Below are 16,002 nucleotides of genomic sequence, written 5' to 3' on the forward strand. Positions count from 1 at the left end.
ATTTTATTTATTTTTAAATATATATACCTATATATATTTAATATATATATATATATATATATATATATATACCCACACACACACACACACACATATATATAGTTTTATTTATTTTTAAATATATATACGGTATATAATATGTTTAATATATTATTTTATATATATATATATATATAGATAGATAGATAGATAGATAGATATAATATTTAAAAATAAGTAACATTTTTATAATATATACCATATATCAATTTTTTTAATTTAATTATATATTTTATTTATGTATTTAATTTTTTTTTAAATTGGTAAATGCATTTTAGGCTGCCACTTAATATTTGGAACAAATGCACACTGGGGCAATTGAAATGTTTACAGATAGTGGACGCACATGGCTGCTTTCTATAGAAGCTTTTAGAGACTAAAGCGAAACGCGCTCGCGCACAGACCGCTAGAAAAATATTGGCCCCAACTGCAAGTGATGCACTTAGGAGGGAAACAGATCAATAGAGTTATAAATGATTGAGGACAAGGAAGCGGAGAGCGGGAGAGTTCATGGTTTTATGGCCGGAATGGGATGGGCACATATCCATGGCCAGAATAGCTTTGAATGTTTGTGGAGGAAACAGGAAAGTTCTCATCCCTCTGTCAGCAGCTTCGGTCCCTGGCACATTGTCATCTTTTTGTTTTTACATAGGCTTCTTAACGTTGAGTTTTGTGTGGCAGCTGGGGATGGTAAGACCTCTTTTGCCCTTCAGTATCGACATGGAAGCTTGTTGTCTCCAGACATTACTGCAGGACCATCTGGGCATTAGTCTGATCAATATCCCCAATACCATTTTATTGCCCTTTTTTCCATGTGCATTGCTCGTCGTTACATAGTCCAATATATTGCACAGTTCTATGGCTGTGGATTCAGTAGATAAATGTTCCGACTCCAGATTTTTCTGTACTTCTGACTCCGACTCCTCTGTATTAATATGCAAATGTATTTTATACATTCCTTGAAGGAAAGAAAGGCAACATACCTGTCATTACCACAGGACTACTGGCTGGGAAGCCAACAGTCTACTGTATTGAACAGTTTGTGTGCTGATCTGCTGCTGAAGATAGGGCAGTGGGAGGATCCAGGAAGGGGCATTTATTATAAAACATTTCCCTAGTATAATCCCATAGTCATGTTTAAAGTTTAAAGGGTACTCCGCCCCTAGACATCTTATCCCCTATCCAAAGGATAGGGGATAAGATGTCAGATCGCCGGGGTCCCGCTGCTGGGGACCCCCGGGATCGCCGCTGCGGCACCGCGCTTTCATTACTACACAGAGTGAGTTCGCTCTGTGCGTAATGATGGGCGATACAGGGGGCGGAGCAGCATGACGTCATGGCTCCGCCCCTCGTGAAATCACGGCCCGCCCCCTTAATGCAAGTCTATGGCAGGGGGCGTGACGACCGCTACGCCCCCTCCCATAGACTTGTATTGAGGGGGTGGGCTGTGAAGTCTTGAGGGGCGGAGCCATGACGTAACTATGCTTCGGCCCCTGTATCGCCCGTCATTACGCACAGAGCGAACTCGCTGTGTGCAGTAATGATAGCGCGGTGCCGCAGTTGCGATCCCTATGGAAAGTATAAGTATTGCCGCTCCTAATTGTGCGTTGCGTGCCATATAGTAAAGCACATGACAAGCATGCTTCTTCACGGTCACTTAACGTGTTTGTTTTGCGATTACATGAGGCACTGCATGCATTGCTCTTTATTCTTTATCCAGGAAAAAAACTATATATATATATATATATATATATATATATATATATATATATATATATATATATATATATATATAATATGCTCCAGAAAGTTAAAGGGGTACTCCGGTGGAAAACTTTTTTTTTTTTTAAATGAACTGGTTCCAGAAAGTTAAACAGATTTGTAAATTACTTCTATTAACAAATCTTAATCCTTTCAGTACTTTTTAGCAGCTGTATGCTACAGAGTAAAATCTTTAATTTTTTAATTTCATTTTTTGTCTTGTCCACAGTGCTCTCTGCTGACACCTGATGCCAATACCAGTAACTGTCCAGAGCAGGAGAAAATCCCCATAGCAAACCTATGCTGCTCTGGACATTTCCTGAGATGGACAGAGGTGTTATCAGAGAGCACTGGGGACAAGACAAAAAAAAGAAATTCAAAAAGAAAAGAATTTTCTCTGTAGCATACAGCTGCTAAAAAGTACTAAAAGGATTAAGATTTTTTAATAGAAGTAATTTACAAATCTGTTTAACTTTCTGGCACCAGTTCATTAAAAAAAAAAAAAAAAAAAAGTTTCCACCGGAGTACCCCTTTTAACCCCTTAAGGACCGGGGTTTTTTCCGTTTTTGCATTTTCGTTTTTTGCTCCTTGCCTTTAAAAAATCATAACTCTTTCAATTTTGCACCTAAAAATCCATATGATGGCTTATTTTTTGCGCCACCAATTCTACTTTGTAATGACATCAGTCATTTTGCCCAAAAATCTACGGTGAAACGGAAAAAAAAAATCATTGTGCGACAAAATTGAAAAAAAACCCCCGTTTTGTAAATTTTGGGGGCTTCCGTTTCTACGTAGTACATTTTTCGGTAAAAATGACACCTTATCTTTATTCTGTAGGTCCATACGATTAAAATGATCCCCTACTTATATAGGTTTGATTTTGTCGGACTTCTGGAAAAAATCATAACTACATGCAGGAAAATCTTCTGACCCCTATAACTTTTTTATTTTTCCGTGTATGGGGCGGTATGAGAGCTAATTTTTTCCGCTGTGATCTGAAGTTTTTAACGGTACAATTTTTGCATTGATAGGACTTATTGATCGCTTTTTATTCATTTTTAAATGATATAAAAAGTGACCAAAAATGCACTATTTTGGACTTTGGAATTTTTTTACGCGTACGCCATTGACAAAGCTGTTTAATTAACGATATATTTTTATAATTCGGACATTTCCGCACGCGGTGATACCATATTTGTTTATTTTTATTTACATTGTATTTTTTTTTTTTTTTATGGGAAAAGGGGGGTGATTCAAACTTTTAATAGGGGAGGGGTTAAATGATATTCATTTACTTTTTTTTTTCACTTTTTTTTTTGCAGTGTTATAGGTCCCATAGGGACCTATAACACTGCACACACTGATCTTTATCATTGATCACTGGTTTCTCACAGGATCGAGGATTCTGCCGCATGACTGTTCATGCCAGGCACTGAGCAGTCATTCAGCGATCGGACAGCGAGGAGGCAGGTAGGGGCCCTCCTGCTGTCCTTTAAGCTGTTTGGGAAGCCGCGATTTCGCCGCGGCTATCCCGAACAGCCCACTGAGTTAACCGGCAGCTTTCACTTTCGCTTTTAGCCACGCGGCTGAGCTCTGAGCGCGCGGCTAAAGGGTTAATCGCGGCGCCGCGCGCTATTAGCGGCGGGTCCCGGCTTCACTATGACGCCGGGACCGCCCTGATATGATGCGGGGTTACCGTGTAACCCCGCATTATATCACGGGAGCAGGACCAAGGATGTACCAGTGCGTCCTTGGTCCTTAAGGGGTTAAACAAATTTGTAAATTACTTCTATTAAAAATCTTAATCCTTTTTGTACTTATGAGCTGCTGAAGTTGAGTTGTTCTTTTCTGTCTAAGTGCTCTCTGATGACACCTGTCTCGGGAACTGTCCAGAGTAGAAGCAAATCCCCATAGCAAACCTCTTCTACTCTGGGCAGTTCCTGAGACAAGCAGAGATGTCAGCAGAGAGCGCTGTTGCCAGACAGAAAAGAACAACTCAACTTCACCAGCTGATAATTATTGGAAGGATTATGATTTTTTTTTGATAGAAGTCATTTACAAATCTGTTAAACTTTCTGGAGCCTGTTGATATAAAAAAAAAAAAAAAAAAAAAAAGGATTCCTGGAATACCCCTTTAATGCATGTCCGTAGACTATGAATTTTAAGAGTGTGAGCTATAGTACCATCACTGTACATCAGTGTTTTCCAACCAGGGTGCCTCCAGTTGTTGCAGAACTACAAATCCCAGCATGCCCAGACAGCCGAAGGCTGTCTGGGCATGCTGGGAGTTGTAGTTTTGCAACAGCTGGAGGCACCCTGGTTGGGAAACAAATGCTGTAAATAAACAATGGACATAGACCACAGAGACACCTTTGGTAACCTTCCCCCATACACCCCCAGCCAAAACTTAAGTAAAATGAAGAATAATATGTAAACACGTACGTATGTATGCATAGCTAAGTAAGATGTAATATGAAAATGAAATCACATTGCAGTATAAGGACTACCTTTATCAGCGCCCTGAATAGTATAGTGAAGATCTCCCTAATAAATATATAGTTACATAGTTAGTACGGTCGAAAAAAGACATATGTCCATCAAGTTCAAACAGGGAATTAAGGGGTAGGGGTGTGGCGCGATATTGGGGAAGGGATGAGATTTTATATTTCAATATGCAATAGCTGCAGTCTACTTAAAATGGCCAGTGTATAAGTGCTTACTTAAAAACAACAAGTTGCCTCGCCAACATGTTTCACTCCACCAGGAAAGTCATCAGGGACTATGGCTAATTAAGTCACTGATGATGCTCCTGGTAGAGTGAAACATGTTGGCAGAGCAATTTGTGGTTTACTTATATATGGCCGGTGTGTGAGTGCTTGTTTAAAACAGGTTGCCCTGCCAACATATTTCACTCCACCAGATTCATCATCAGGGACTTGATTAGCCCAAGTCCCTGATGATGCTTCTGGTGTTGTGAAACATGTTGGCAGGGCAAAAGTCAATTGTGCTTTTTTTTTTTTTTTTTTTTTTTAATGACAGTAACATTTTAAGGACTTATTTATAGGGGTTGACCAGGATTAGCAAAAGCTGGCTGCTTTTTCCCCCCCCCAGTAACAGTGCCACATCTCTTCCCAGGTTGTATTATGGTATTGCAGCTCAGCTCTGTTAAAGTGAAAACTATTATGCTGCAGTAACCGACTAAACTATGGACAGGCGGGGTGCTGTTCCTTGGAATAAAGCAGCCATTTTTTTCTACTTTTTAATATAGTATACTGGAATAGGAATAGTGAGGATTTGACAGTGAAAATTTAGGCAAATTTTGGTAATTCTACTAATGCATGTACTATATTTGGCATAGTCAGTTGATGCACCTGCTGACCACCAATCCTTAGAATAGATGTTGCTCATAGAGATTACGATAATCTTCATAGCCTTTCACTTTTCCTGGCCAAACCATCCAGTAGATGAGCCTCTTAGCGTGGATTTGATGGTGGTCTCCCCCGCTCTTCGGTAGGGTCTCGGCTCTGTATATTGCCCAGCATTAAATTCTTTCTGGTGACGAAACGTGTCTTTGTGATGATAACAAAGACCGGCGAATCTGTCCTTTTGTTGGAGTCAGCAGGATGGAGCGGTGCCCGCAAGTGCTTGGTGTGATCCAGCTACAAATTGCTGAGCGGACGACCCGTTCTAGAACCACCATCCAAATGAGCCTCTGTCCTGTCATTGTCCCAACTACAGATTTACAGTAGAAGGGGGGGGGGGGGTACTGTAGTTGTACAAAGGGTCATGGGGTTGGTGATTGGTGCATAATAGAACGTGAGATACAATTCCTCTGTATGTTTCACCAACCAGTCATCCAGCTTTTCTAGGTTTACGAATGGCAAGTGGACTTATGCATCAATATGGGCAGGTGGGATGTATTATTGAAAGTAAGGTCATCAGCCCAGAAGGAGCTGGGTGTATATGTATATATCTATGTGTGTATACAGTATATGGGGGAGATATACGAATGTCGGTGTGAGGTAGTGGTAAACTCTCCCTGAGATAAATACTCATCCCATATATATATATATATATATATATATATATATATATATATATAATATATTAGATAATGCAGCACAATAAAGTGTGGGGCTTTTATTCGTCAAAATGCAGTATACAGCAATGTTTCGGCCATCACATGTCATGTCGTGATCGAGATATACAGTATATGTACACACATACATATAACTCATGGTTTTCATTTTTAAAGGGTCTAGGACAGATATGTCTCATCTGCAATGGGATCTAATGGATTACATTCATTTCCCAATGGCTAAACTTGTCATTTACATTACATTTTTTAGTGAATGTGAACGTTTTTCTGTCTTGTTGTGGAGGCCATTTTTTTTTTTTTTGTGACAGCATATTTCTTTTTTGTTTTGTCAGTACATTCAGTAATTCAAAATTAACCACCAATATGGCCGCACATCCTGAATACAAAAAATGCCTTATATCTCTGTAGGGAAATGACACAACTTTGGCGATTGCTCGAACTTTAGATTTACAGTAGAAATCCACTTAAATTTTTATTTATTGATTTAATTTTTTTATTTTTTTTAATATATTTTAATAAAAAAAAAAATTTAGCAAAAACAAAAGTGAACCCCACCATTTTAGGCTCTTCATAAGTAGCTGTTAAGTCAGTGTTTCCCAACCTGGGTGCTTCCAGCTGTTGCAAAACTACAACTCCCAGCATGACCGGACAGCCTTTTGGCTGTCCGGGCATGCTGGGGGTTGTAGTTTTGCAACAGCTGGGGGCACCCTGGTTGGGAAACACTGTGTTAAGTTGTTGGTTGTCTTTGTGTTTTCTTAGCCAGAACATTAACCGTTGTCTTCATTTTTTTTTTTCTACCCCTACAGGGCAGCGATAGATGAGGTGGAAACAGAGGTGGTAGAAATTGAAGCCAAACTTGACAAGGTGAGGACTATTGGACTATAACGCTCCTTAGGGTTACCATCGTCGCACTCATTCGGACTAATTTAGCCTTCGCCCCCACACATCACATCCTACAAGTGACCCATCATGGCGCTGCTACCTATAACACCAGCAAAGAGGCAGCGCTTACATTGACAGGCGTCCCGTCTCAACATCTGCTAGCAGTGAGCTGGAAACATTCCTTTAAAATGTTTTCCGAAGAGCTCCAGAGCATGTAAGACGTTGTGCTGAGAGAGCATTCCCGGACTATGAGTATCCTCACTTCTCTGTGTATCCACGTATCACGGATCTGGGCTGACCTACTGCCCGTCTGGACGCCAGATGACCAGGAAACCATTCCCATGTGTTCACACAAAGACACCCACATTTTACTGTCTCGCACACAAACACAACTAGAGGAAAATAGAGCAGTGTCTATGTGTGCAAGTGACGTCCAATAAAACATGTGGAGAGGAACATTAAGGGGCCAGTAATGGCAGAAGGTTTGGTAGAAGGTTCCCACCCCGAAACCAGATCCCACTGTTTTCATGCAATTATCAATTGCGAGTGCTTGTAGAGGGAACCTTGGAGAGCTGTGGGGGAGTAGGTCCACGTTTTGCGGCATTAAGATCCGCTTGCGTGACATGCAGGTTTTGCAGCAGAAAATTAGTGAAGATTTACCATGGCTTTCACAATTATGTTGAGATCTGCTGTCAAAGTTTGCAGCAGAATTTGTCATGCTTTATACATGGGTGTGGATGTAACAATGGCAACCAGAACATAGAGAACTACATGCCAGCCTCCTGAGCGATGTCATCACCATTGACCAACCCATACAGCCTACATCACCATCTCCTTATCATAGCCAAATATGTTGATATTAGGGCCATATGTGGAAATATTAGTTGTGATTACATCATGCTGCCTGGTAATGAACAATGTCACAGGCAGAGGAGCAGACAAGAAATGAATAGCAGGTGCTGCAATCTCTCTGCAACTTGTGCTGCAGAATTGTCCTTGTAATTTACAACTGTTATGTTAAAAACAGTGAGATCCACTGTAAGAACATAAATTAGCATATGTTAGACATGGGAATGGATGTAGCAATGGCAACTAGAACAAGGGTAACTACAAAAAGACTTCAAAATAGAAGTAAGGCGGCTTCTCTTATATTGCCGTACATGTATATCCTAGAGGGCCATCGGTGGAATCCCATGGGCACAGAGGCGGTGTTGTCATCAACTCTGACCAGCCAGTACAGCCTACATTACCATCTACCTGTAATATATCAATTTACATGTATATATCATTATTGGGACATGTATGGAAAAATTAAGTTTGTTTACAGCACGCTGCCTTGTGCTGAACAATGGAGGCAGAGGAGCAGACAGGGAATGAATAGCAGGTGCTACAGCCTCTCTCATGTTCTGCAACAGCTCTGGGTGGGAAGAGTTCTGGCAAGAATGCTGTGAGAGGGGAGTAGACAGGGTGGGAGGACTGTGATGAAGAGCCGAGGGAAAGCAATGCATTCTGGGAATTGTAGTACTGAGCAACTGCTCAACCAGGAAGTATAAACTGAAAGGACAGGGCTAAGGCCCCCAAAACAAATCGATTTTTGGTGGTTTCAAAACTGGGGCAGACAGGTTAGCCTTGGTATATGCTTCTGCAGCACTTTACTAATTATTTTTACCTGACATCTGAGTGCCCCCTTTTACTGGGGTTGTGCCGGACAACCCCTTTATGGGACTAAACTTGTTATTACATGGTAACTTCATGGTCTAAAATCTTCTAAAACACCCATCCACCCTCCAAACCCCACTCCCCCATACTTTGTTAAAAGTACCTTTCATCAAAAACACTTTTGATATATTTTAATAACTTTCCAATAGCATGTTATCTTTGAAAAAATGACCACTAGAAGTCCTGTCCGCAAGCCTTTTTTTTATTACTTTTTTATAGATTTCAGACTCATGCTGGAGCCCTAAATCTAAGACAGCAGCCGGGACACCTGTCGATGCTCAGCACTGCTTCCATGCCAGGGAGCAGTGCTGAGCTTGTCTGTGTCCCGGCTGCAGTCTGAAATTAAGGACTCCAGCATGAGTTTGAAATCTATTAAAAAAAAAAAAAAAAAAAAAAAAAAGCTTGCGGCCAGAACCTGCTAGGGAGACCCCCCCTAGTGGTCATTTTTTAAAAGTGGAAAATTAAATAGAAAGAAGCATATTTTTTAATAACAGGCTATTGGAAAGTTATTCTGCATACATTACGGTAATCTATATCAATAGTTTTTTTTTGATGAAAGGTACCTTTTTAAAGCATCCTGATATTGGGTATTATTCCAGAAGGTAGGAAGGTATAACAGATGTTATTGGTCACATTTCTTCTGTTTGTCTGACATTATTTTCTCTCTTTTTTGTTGTTGTTGTAGTTGGTAAAACTATGCAGTGGCATGCTAGAAGCTGGTAAAGTCTACCTTACAACCAACAAGCACTTTGTAAGCGGCATCCGAGACTTGTCCCAACAGTGCAAGAAAGATGAGATGATCTCGGTAGGTTCTGGAGTATCTTGGAGAGGGGTTCCTTTAAACGGCTTCGTCTATGGTGCATACAATAAATAGACGTAAACGGGGAACGTCTTGTGTAATGTAAAGCTCTCATTCAAGCTGGGTTGTGTTGCGATACCCCCGCAGTGCAAGGTTGTGAGTGACGCAACCTGTATAGAACACCTGCCCTGGATTGGTGGCAGCACAAAGAACCCAGTACAGGCTGCAATGATAAAGTAATATTTGTGTTTTTTGGGGCATTTTTTTTTATTTATTCATAGCCTATCATCAGGCTAAGTCAGTGTTTCCTAACACTGGTGCCTTCAGCTATTGAAAAACTACAACTCCCAGCATGCCCGGACAGCCGTTGGCTGTCCGGGCATGCTGAGAGTTATAGTTTTGCAACAGCTGGAGGCACTCAGGTTGGGAAACACTGACTTAACAGCTTAGTGAATTACTTAGAATACCTGTCATGATTTTGATACATGTTAGAATTAGAGATGAGCGAACTTACAGTAAATTCGATTCGTCACGAACTTCTCGGCTCGGCAGTTGATGACTTATCCTGCATAAATTAGTTCAGCCTTCAGGTGCTCCGGTGGGCTGGAAAAGGTGGATACATTCCTAGGAAAGTGTCTCCTAGGACTGTATCCACCTTTTCAAGCCCACCAGAGTACCAGAAAGCTGAACTAATTTACGCAGGAAAAGTCATCAACTGCCGAGCCGAGAAGTTTGTGACGAATCGAATTTACTGTAAAATCGCTCATCTCTAGTTATAATCCTCCCAGTTCACTGCCCCCATCATGATAAACCACCCTCTGCCTTTATTTTTATAATTTTTTTAGTTTTCTACGTTGATATTGCTCTGTATTTTCTGCTCAGTCTCAGTCAGATTCACAGACTGGGAAGGGGCGTTCCCCAGCAGGCATAACATCATCTAAAGCCATACAGGGGAGAACTTCCTCCCTCACTCTGCTACACACAGCCCAGAGCATGAGGAGATGAGCTATGATTGGCTTAGGCTGCACCCCCCCCCCCCCCCCCCTCAGCATTTCCTGCTTTTGGACTTCTGCCAGGCCTGCAGGAGTCCAAAGTCTGTGCAAAAGTTGTGGGGTGGAGGGGGGAATGAGAGCATGTGCTCTGGACAAGTAGGGAGCCACCTAGTGGCAGCTTTTTTAAACACAGATAAAAGATAGAAAACTTAATTTTTTTTTAAATCAAAGTACATTAGAATTTTTTTTTTTTTTTTTTACCATAAGGAGTGCAATAGCAAAAATTAGTTTTAATGAGAGTGCCCATTTAAAGAGTAATGGGAGTTGTAGTTTTGCAGTAGCTGGAGGTACCTCAGTTGGGAAACACTGAAGTTCCAGCCTGGTTATGTCATAAATATCTGGCATGGTGCCAGTGCCAGACCCCCACTGATCAGTCAGCTGTTTGCCAGAGCTGTGGTGCTCGTGTATACAGGAACAACTTCAGCACGACCATTGCATAGTGTATGAAGCTACTTCCAGCTCCGTATGTGGTCGTTGTGGGTCTGGCAGGTGCCAGATCGGTGAGGGTGCCAGGTGGCAGACCCCCTTCACTGATCAAATATTGATGGCTTCTCCTTAGAATAGGCCATCAGTAAAAAGTTCTGGAAAACTCCTTTTAAAAGGGGGTATCCAGGAATAGAAAAACGGAGCTAATGTCTTCCAAAAACAGCACCACACCTGGTCTCAGGTTGTGTTTGGTATTACAACTTGGCTTTATTAGCTTTAATGGAACTGAGCTGCAATACCACCCACAACCTGAGAACAGGTGTGGCACTGTTTATGGAGGAAATTGGCTCTTTTTTTCTTCTACTTCTGGATGACCTCTTTAAGGTAGAATAATGTGCCAGTCTTGATCCTATACAGCATAGAACATGTTTTCAATGAGCCTACATGTAACATATTGCCAAAGCCACATTATTTTGGATTTGTTGGAAAAGTTGGATTTTTCTGTTTCAAGGGATTGTCCTGCGGTCAAATGGACTGAATAAACCAAAGTATTTAGAAATATTTACATTATTTAAAAAATATTTTTTTGTATTTCAGGAGTGTCTGGACAAATTTGGGGATAGTCTACAGGAAATGGTCAACTACCATATGGTAAGAAATAAGGCGTATTTTTGTATATGTTTCACTGCACATTCTGGCCAACTATTAGACTTGTGGTGTTTCTTATAGCCAAACATTCATGTTTGCTCTACGGAGAGGGGAGAGGTAAGCCGCAGCCATATAGCTCTGGCACAAGATTATCTCTCCCAAAACAATAGGGTCCAGCGGTAACAATCCAACACGCCCGACCCTTCTCTCTACTGATAACATGTCGGGGGCCGCCATACACTTTAGACAGTTGGCTGAACCTTTAGTCTATGGTGTATTAGTATCTTCAGGGTTTGTGTATTTGATCGGCAGGGGTCTCTTGTTGATCAGTTGCAATCCCTTTTTAAAAATTTTTTAATACCCAGAAAAACGCGGTACCTTTTGTTTGTTACTGTGCCTGGCCTGTATCTTAGTCCTGTTTGTTGAATGGGACTGAGCTGCAGTACCAACCACAGACTAATGCATTGCTCTATAAATGAGGAAGCAATAAAGGGGACACATTGGGGCCATCACTTGTCTGATCCGGGTATTCTGTGTCTGTAGCTATAAATATCTGATCATTTAGAATGTTTGTTTTATAATCTTGCGATTGATGCAGGATTAGAGGAGAGTTCTAGGTGGTTCCATCTGCCTTTCCAGTATTTTAGCCTGCAAGAGTAGCACTGTTCAGAGAGTTATTGGAGTCCCCAGCAACTGCAGGTCAGATGTGTTTGTTCTTTTGTCAGAATTCAATTCCATGTTGGAAGTTTCTCTACAGAAGTTCTGTCATGTGAATTAAGCAGCAGAATCCTATTGGAAACAATGGGAGGCTGCTGCCCGCAGAATTTCCTCATGGAATTTCCGTAGCATGAACCAGCCCTTTAAAGTACATTTGGACTTGACTGCAAGAGATCCATTACAGCGCAAGTAGGAATAGAGCCTTTTTAGTCTTGACTCCATAGTTCAGGATCTGCTGCATGTTTTACAGCATATATTCTGTGGGTGATTTTACTATCCATTGATGTCATTGGGTTGCAAAATCATCTGCAAAAAATATGCGGCAGATCCTGTATGTGTTAACATACCTTTAGGGTCTATAAACTGTCAAAGAAGAACGTAGGGGTGAGCACTCCCAAAAACACACTAATCCTTAGGAGGCACTATCAAGAATAGATGCGCCGAGCAAAATGGAGATCCAGTGTGGCAATGACACCTGCGGGGTGCATGCAATCAAAGATATAGCATCAAATGGCAAACACACAAAGAAACGATAGCATGCACTCACCGCTATACTGGTGTCTGGGCGATCGGGGGCACGGGATGACATGGCAGGTCTCGCCGAAGCGCTCAGAGGCTACGCTGGTCGTTTCACACAACAATGGCCTCAAGAGGACGGAAGAAGCGCGCATTGTCGCGTGAAACGACTGGTGTAGCCTCTGAGCGCTTCGGCGAGACCTGCCATGCCATCCCGTGCCTCCAGGCGCCTAGACACCAGTATAGCGGTGAGTGCATGCTATCGTTTCTTTGTGCGTATACCTTTAGGGTCTATTCACATGTACAGTATCCTGCGCAGGATTTGATGCTGCAGATCTCAATGTAAGCTATTTGACTGGACACAGCTTCAAACTGCAGCATCAAATACTGTATGTGTGAATACACCCTGAGGGTACAGTCCCACGTATCACTTACACAGCGTATTTCACGCTGCGCAAAATATGCGCAACCGGAAATATGCTGCGTATTCTCCGATGATCATATACACAGGGCTACCTTGTGGCAGCCTAGTGTGTGCAGCTAGGTTTGGAGGTTAGGCCACACACCGTCATGACTGTGACACATGAAATACACTGCGCATGTGCTACATGGGACCGTACCTTTAGGGTAGGGTCACAGATGCCGAATGTTGCTGCGTATTTGTTGCTGTGTATTTTCATGCCCATTGAAGTCAATGGGTCGCAAAGTACACAGCTGATTTTGCTACCCATTGACTTCAATGGGTAGGAAAATACGCAGCAGCAAAATACACTACGTGTGTGATAAATGTCTGGCATTTATCATTGTAGGTGTAAGTGAAGCATTTATTATTGTAGGTGTAAGTGAAGCATTTATCATTGTAGGTGTAAGCGAAGCATTTATCATTGTAGGTGTAAGTGAAGCATTTATCATTGTAGGTGTAAGTAAAGCATTTTTCTACACTTTTTTTTAATGTGCTGTAATGTGTAGGAGCACCACATTTATTAAATGGTTGCAGTGAATTTGATAAATTTTGTGCAGGTCACATTCTCTGAAATTTCTTTCTTCACATTCACCAAAAAGCTAAGTAAGTCTGGGCCGTGGTTTTGCGCCTTTTTTTTTTTTTTTTGCATCTTTTCACAAAAAAGTCTCAGTTGATTAATTCATTACCACTGAATAATACTAACCTTGAAGGAGAATTCCAGCATAGGAAAATTGTCCTCCATACGGCGGGCAGTAAAAAAAATAAATAGATACATACCTTCCTTCGCTCCCCTGGTGCCTCCGGTAACCCACTCCGTTCTCCGTCACGATCCTCTTCCTGGTTGCTGGTGGTCGGTGAGTCATACTGCACTCAGCCAATCACCGACCGAAGCAAAGTCCCGAATGGGCCAGCGATAGGCTGAGCGGCAGTGTGACAACCTCACACTGCCGCTCAGCCTATCGCCGGCCGAGTCGGGACTTCGCTGCGGCCCGGTGATTGGCTGAGTTCACCCACTCCTTTAACCCCTTAAGGACGCAGGACGTAAATGTACGTCCTGGTGCGGTGGTACTTAACGCACCAGGACGTACATTTACGTCCTAAGCATAACCGCGGGCATCGGAGCGATGCCCGTGTCATGCGCGGCTGATCCCGGCTGCTGATCGCAGCCAGGGACCCGCCGGCAATTTGAATGAATGTTCGGATCGCCCGCAGCGCTGCTGCGGGGATCCGATCATTCATAACACCGCACGGAGGTCCCCTCTCCTTCCTCCGTTCAGCTCCCGGCGTCTCCTGCTCTGGTCTGTGATCGAGCAGACCAGAGCAGGAGATGACCGAAAATACTGATCTGTCCTATGTCCTATACATAGAACAGATCAGTATTAGCAATCATGGTATTGCTATGAATAGTCCCCTATGGGGACTATTCAAGTGTAAAAAAAAAAGTAAAAAAATGTAAAAGTAAAAAAAAAGTGAAAAATCCCCTCCCCCAATAAAAAAGTAAAACGTCCGTTTTTTCCTATTTTACCCCCAAAAAGCGCAAAAAAATTTTTTTATAGACATATTTGGTATCGCCGCGTGCGTAAATGTCCGAACTATTAAAATAAAATGTTAATGATCCCGTACGGTTAACGGCGTGAACGAAAAAAAAAAAAAAAGTCCAAAATTCCTACTTTTTTAATACATTTTATTTTAAAAAAAATTATAAAAAATGTATTAAAAGTTTTTTATATGCAAATGTGGTATCAAAAAAAAGTACAGATCATGGCGCAAAAAATGAACCCCCATACCGCCGCTTATACGGAAAAATAAAAAAGTTATAGGTCATCAAAATAAAGGGATTATAAACGTACAAATTTGGTTAAAAAGTTTGTGATTTTTTTTAAGCGCAACAATAATAGAAAAGTACATAATAATGGGTATCATTTTAATCGTATTGACCCTCAGAATAAAGAACACATGTCATTTTTACCGTAAATTGTACGGCGTGAAAACGAAACCTTCCAAAATTAGCAAAATTGCGTTTTTCGTTTTAATTTCCCCACAAAAATAGTGTTTTTTGGTTGCGCCATACATTTTATGATATAATGAGTTATGTCATTACAAAGGACAACTGGTCGCGCAAAAAACAAGCCCTCATACTAGTCTGTGGAGGAAAATATAAAAGAGTTATGATTTTTAGAAGGCGAGGAGGAAAAAATGAAAACGTAAAAATTTAATTGTCTGAGTCCTTAAGGCCAATATGGGCTGAGTCCTTAAGGGGTTAAAGCAAAACTGTCATCTGTTCACCCACACTAAACCCAATACACCGGGTTATAGTGCGGGTGAACAGGAGACCGATGTAGGGTCTCTGACTAACGTACGTTACGTGCGTACCCGGAGCGGTGTCCCTCTAAAGGTCCGCTTCTTTCTTTGGCGAATTGCGCGCATTGGTGGCGGGCCCGCTGGGCGAATTTAAATATTCATGGGCACTGGTCACGTGAGCACTCAGTAGGCGCCAGTGTGGGTGAACAGGATGAATGTTTTCCTTGGTCTGTACACACTTTTTTATTTTTTATTTTTTTAACTTTTTAAACCAAAAAGGTGCAAATAATAGCCTGAGGGGCAGCGCTGCACCAAATGTGAGACAAAGATACACACAAAAACAGCTCTAAAGACAATGACAAATGCCCCCAATATCCTGAGTCTTTATCCTTCTCCTCCCCTTAATAATAAGAAAACAATGCAGGTGTTGTGAATATCTGGGACCTTTCTCTCTGCTTTTGCTAAACTGCAGTTTCACAACTTCTCTGCTGCGTGCCAGGAAGCTGTCAGTGTCTCCTGAGAGTTGTAGTTCACCTCCAGCTGACGCACACAGCTCTCCTCTTACACTTTTTTTTTTTTT

General features: G+C 41.7%; 1 protein-coding gene across 1 annotated transcript in view; it reads left to right on the forward strand.

Moving 5' to 3' along the window:
• ACAP3 (ArfGAP with coiled-coil, ankyrin repeat and PH domains 3) overlaps positions 1-16,002 on the forward strand; it is a 136,776-nt gene that overhangs the window by 35,221 nt on the left and 85,553 nt on the right. The window contains exons 2-4 of the mRNA XM_056544829.1: positions 6,706-6,763; positions 9,186-9,305; positions 11,375-11,428. Coding sequence (XP_056400804.1) covers positions 6,706-6,763; positions 9,186-9,305; positions 11,375-11,428 — 232 coding nt within the window. The remainder of the gene's footprint in view (positions 1-6,705; positions 6,764-9,185; positions 9,306-11,374; positions 11,429-16,002) is intronic.

The sequence above is a fragment of the Hyla sarda genome, chromosome 10 (assembly GCF_029499605.1).
Source record: "Hyla sarda isolate aHylSar1 chromosome 10, aHylSar1.hap1, whole genome shotgun sequence".
NCBI lineage: Eukaryota > Metazoa > Chordata > Amphibia > Anura > Hylidae > Hyla > Hyla sarda.